This window comes from Miscanthus floridulus, chromosome 10, assembly GCF_019320115.1.
Source record: "Miscanthus floridulus cultivar M001 chromosome 10, ASM1932011v1, whole genome shotgun sequence".
NCBI classification, from domain to species: domain Eukaryota; kingdom Viridiplantae; phylum Streptophyta; class Magnoliopsida; order Poales; family Poaceae; genus Miscanthus; species Miscanthus floridulus.
Window position 1 is genome coordinate 139191334 of NC_089589.1, and position 5371 is coordinate 139196704.

At 38.8% G+C, this 5371-nt stretch overlaps 1 protein-coding gene across 1 annotated transcript; it reads left to right on the forward strand.

Moving 5' to 3' along the window:
- The first annotated feature begins 1394 nt into the window (after nt 1-1394).
- On the forward strand, nt 1395-1811 carry LOC136489803 (uncharacterized). Its single transcript, XM_066486343.1, has one exon. It carries the CDS (start codon nt 1395-1397, stop codon nt 1809-1811), a length of 417 nt encoding a protein of 138 aa, XP_066342440.1.
- Nucleotides 1812-5371: the final 3560 nt, after the last annotated feature.

Below are 5371 nucleotides of genomic sequence, written 5' to 3' on the forward strand. Positions count from 1 at the left end.
ATAAAGCTCGGTATTTTATATTAAATCTGTGTGTCATTCCTGTTATTTTGTGCGTTTTTGTGGTTGATCCTGGCACAAATACAAATGCACTTGGACTCTCAAAATGAGGGTCAGAAATATGGCAGGAGCCCGCTGGGCCAGATTGGCGTCCCTGGCATAGGTTGGGGCCTGGCCACCCCCCCCCCCCCCCCCTCTGCTGCGCTGGTGGACCGGCCACTGATGGGCCTATTACTGCTCGCCTGATCCAAATTTGCTCCGTTTTGAGTCCAGAAAATATATTTTTTTGTTATTTTCGTTTCTAGTAGTGGTATAATTAGCCTATGTTTTAGCTAATTTAATTCCTGCAAGAACATCTGTTTTATGTATAATTACTTGATGTTTCTCTGTACCTGCTATACCTTGTCATTGTACATATGTGATTTGTTTCAATAATAGTCCAATGCAATTTAATATTCTATTATAAAATTGGAGTATGTTGGTGCACTCAAACCCGATTTTGCACCACATACATACTACGTTTGTAACTTTGCTATTAAATTGGACTATGTTCGTGCACCCAAACCCACTGTTTTGCACCACATACATGTTGCATTTGTAATTTTATAATAGAATTGGGTATATTGGTGCCCCCAAACCCCTTTTGCACCACATACATGTTAAATTAGCAAGTGACTTAGATGCAATTTAACAATGTTATCCCCAGAATTAGAATACTTTTAATTACTGTAGGATTAAAATTGCAATATATCATATATCTTGATTATTTTGGTTAATTAACACAAGGTAATGGAGTCTAAGGCATTGGCTGCGTTTAATTCACTTGTGAATTATCCTGCCTAGAGACCGTGCCTATAGCAGTGATTCAATCACCCATTACTGAGAGGTCTACATCACATTTCTCTAAAATTTACTGATTACCTACACTATGTTTTTACCCAAAATAATGGTTTTGGAGTGACAAATGGTCTACATATTAGTGATGATTACCATTTTCATCATTTATTTTGATATTACATAAGATGGTAGAGACCTAAGCAATGGCTGTGTTTAATTCACTTATGAATTAACCTGCCCAGAGACCGTGCTTAGGCAGCAAAGTATTTTGCCTACCATTATGATCTACTCTTTGTCTTTGACATAGAGATTATCTCTAGTGTACATCAAAAAAAATTATGATGATTTGTTGTACGGTCTACACAATTTTGTGATTACCTACAATAATCCAAAACTATGATGAGATATAAAACTTTAACATATAGCATTTAGTATTACAACAATACCATGTTGATTTTAATTTACAACTAGGTAAATTAATTAATCCATGGTTATCCTTGTAGGATCATGGACAATAAGGAGTTCGAGGAACTCTCTTTGCATGGAAGCAATTACCCTACATGGGCTTTGATATCAAGATTGCATTTGCATCTCGTGGTCTTTTGGCTACAATACAGGAACCCCAAGCAGGGGTTGTCCTACAAGATAAGCACATCTATACTGCTTTGGCTTTGTTACGGTTTTACATTCATAAGGATCTTAAATCTGAATACCTTATGATTGAAAATCCTCATGAATTATGGGTCGCTCTTAAAGACCGCTATGAACAGCAAAAGGAACTCATTTGGCCTGAGGCCAATCATGAATGGAATCATTTACGTCTCCAAGATTTTAAATCTGTGGCAGACTATAATCATGTTGTTCATAGGATTTGCTCTAAGTTGAAGTTTTATGAGAAAGAGCCAACAGATGCTGATAAGATAGAGAAAACACTCTCTGCTATGCTTTTGTCTGATAGAGTATTGCAACAGCAATAGCGGGCTCACAATTAGCATGGTCAGGTAGAATATTAGAGGAATAATTCCTAAGTCATTCTTAATTACAAGTCAAAATATACATTTGATTAGTGCAATTACACCTAGTAATCATTGCTAAGATCATTATCATATCTACACAGAAGGGATATTACGGAGGTAGATTGAGGGCAGAGCTCGTTCTATCTTCGTAATCGGACCCTACGTGCACCTATATTCGGGGAGTGGACTACAAAGGATTCAATAGGAGTGTCACATCCGTGATCTACCACATGACCCAGAATATAGGGTGTATTCGTAGGTAAACAACGTATAAGCACCACGCTTACACAATGTCGACCACCCACCCATAGATCTTTAGATTGAGCGTTATACGAACTTATGCATAAACATGATAATAAACTAACTATACTAGATATATAATCAAAGTAGACGATGAACATCATAATGAAGAATATGAACAAGATGAATATTGATATTGTCATAGCAATTGTATCTAACATATAAAAACAATGAAGAAACAATAGAGAGAGCGGTACAAGAGTTTATACTAAACCACGCTCTAGACAAGATCGGGAATCCAAGCGAAGTCCTATTTGCCTCCCTCTAGATCTAACCTAACTAGCTATGCTATGGAGATGGAGGAGCTCTGAGGAGATTAGGGTTTCTATCAACAGATGACTTAATGTCCTCTGATCTGAATGATCTCTCCCTTAGGGGAGGCTGGGGTCTGGTTATATAGCCCTAGGGAAGCAACGTGAGCCCTTGGATCAAACCGACTTAAGCAACGGCCTAGATACGTCCTCAAAGGTGGTGGAAAACCGACCCTCAAAGATGGCTGACAGGTGGGCCCATGGGGGGCCGGCCGGCCTGGCGGTGTCTTAGTCTCCACTTTGGGGTGGAGTCTTCTTGCACCTTCTGGAACTTTCTAGAGTTGGTTTTGCGGCGGAATTCTATTTTTTCTTTTGACGTTTAAGTCCTCCTTGGCGGTTTTCTGATTAAAACCTGCTAGAAACACAAATTCACCAAAACTCATGGAATTTGTTAGTTTAGACCCCTAGACCTTTATTGGTGATTATATTTATGCCCTTATACATGTTTATATGATGATTTATAATCGTTAACTACTCAAATTCCTTGAAAGAGTTCAAGGTGATATTTGTGGTCTGATCCAACAATTATTGGGGCCATTCAGGTACTTCATGGTATTAATAGATGCATCTACTAGATGGTCTCACGTGTCTCTTTTATCGACACGCAACCATGCTTTCGCCAAAATAATGGCCCAACTAATTAAGTTGAAGGCACATTATCCTGAATATCGGATTCAATCTATCCGAATGGGCAATGCTGCTGAATTCACATCCCATGCTTTTAATGATTACTGCATGGCATTGGGAATTTAGGTTCAACATTCTGTTCCATATGTACATACTCAGAATGGTTTGGCTGAATCATTGATTAAAAAAATCAAGCTCATTGCAAGACCTTTGTTGATGAATTTCAAATTTCATACGTCGTGTTGGGGTCATGCAGTTCTTCACACTGCCGACTTGATCCAACTACGACCAACTGCATATCATGAAACATCCCATTGCAGTTAGTACGTGGGGATCCTCTGAGTATTTCCCATTTACGTAAGTTTGGATGTGCTGTGTACATACCCATCTCACCACCTCAGCGGACATCGATGGGCCCTCACAGGAAACTGGGGATCTATGTGGGATATTCATCTCTATCGATCATTAAGTATTTAGAACCTCTAACAGGGGATCTATTTACTACCCGGTTCACTGATTGTATTTTTAATGTGGATCATTTTTTGACATTAGGGAGAGAAATGTACCAAAAAGAATGCCAGGAAATTGATTGGAATGCAAAAGGCATTTTATTTTCTGATCCATGTACGACGGAAACTGAACTATAAGTTCAAAGAATTATTGATTTACAAAATATTACAAACAATCTGCCAGATGCTTTCTCTAATTATAAAGATATTACAAAGTACGTCCATCCTGCAAGGAATGTGCCCGAAAAAGTGGAGGTACCTAATAAAACCACTCAACCCCAAATTGGCAAAAAGAGGGGAGAAGCACTTCCAAGAGGCAAGATGTGATTGCTAGCAAGCAAAAGAAGACAAGAAATTGTGGCAGAACCGCCTAATTTAATGCTCTCGCAAGAGTACTCGTCTTCCTTTAGACACTAAGTACCCAAGCGAAAACACCAAACTTGCAATTATGTTGAGCACACCCCGAGGGAGAACTCGAAAATCCACATTTTTTCATCAGGATCATAAATGAGAGGATAAAGCTTACAACATCCCTAACCATTTCTTAAATCTCTTTTAATGCAACATCAGAGTATTACACCAAATGGTTATAACAGCGGATTATACAATGTTATCAGAGTTTCAGCGGAACTAAAATCATTTAATGATAAGTTAAACATTAACATGATGATCAGTTGTATACATAATAACATGTTATAAGTTTTTCCATTGTAAAACATTTTGGCTGGAAGTTTCGAATAAACTCTATGTCCGCAACGTAAAGGAAATCCTTGCTGAGCCCACCAGGAGGTTCTCACACACAAGTGTCAGCTCTAGCATCCACCTATCACCTACAATAGGGTAGAACAAACCCTGAGTACTCAATTGTATTCCGCAAGACTTACTTGTAAGGAGGAAAGAAAAGACTCTAAGGATATGCAAGGCTATCTGGCTTATAGGTTTATTGCATCTGCAGGAGCATTACTAAACATGCATCCTTATATTCAATTTTATTAGCATTCATCATTATTTCATTATCTAACCAATCTAGGTAAGAACCTAAGCTATTTTCAAGCAGGTGGTAAGCAATCAGAACAATTTTATCACCTCCCATGTTTTAGTTCTTACTACGGTGCTAGACCATAGCCAAGTCATACCATATCATATGGTAATTCGTGAGCCAATGTATCCTAGCTGGGTACCCCGAAACACACGCCTCGCTTGTACCCCAGGCACAAACAAGACCAACCCGCTCCACTCCTGTCGTGGGGTCCAGGTCCAAACTTGGACTCCTAGCCCCCATCACCTGAGACCCGGTCTCAGTATGCTGCTTAGACCTCCACCTAATACCCACCACTAAAAGTCAGTCCGAAAAGAGCCAGAACCCATGACAAGAGAGTAACAAGTCTTCCCGCTCCCATAAGCAAGTATGTGCTCAGGATAATAAGTCTATGACCTGACTACCATCCATAGCAATGGACGGTCCTCAATTGACACAGGCAGGACAAATACAACCAGAGCCTCGCTAGGTTACCTAACCGTCCAAATCCAAATCCAAAGTATGGTCCCGCCCGGTCTCAAATTATTATCCATATATATTCCATGTGATAGAAACATGATAATAGTAACAATAATATATTTTCTATCTCTCGCGAGTGATAGGCAATCACTCGACTTCTGCCGGAGTCCTATAGCATAGCAATCTACATGATCTTGTCATACTAGTAAGACTCATAAGATAAGAATATATATATATATATATATATATATATATATATATATATATATATATATA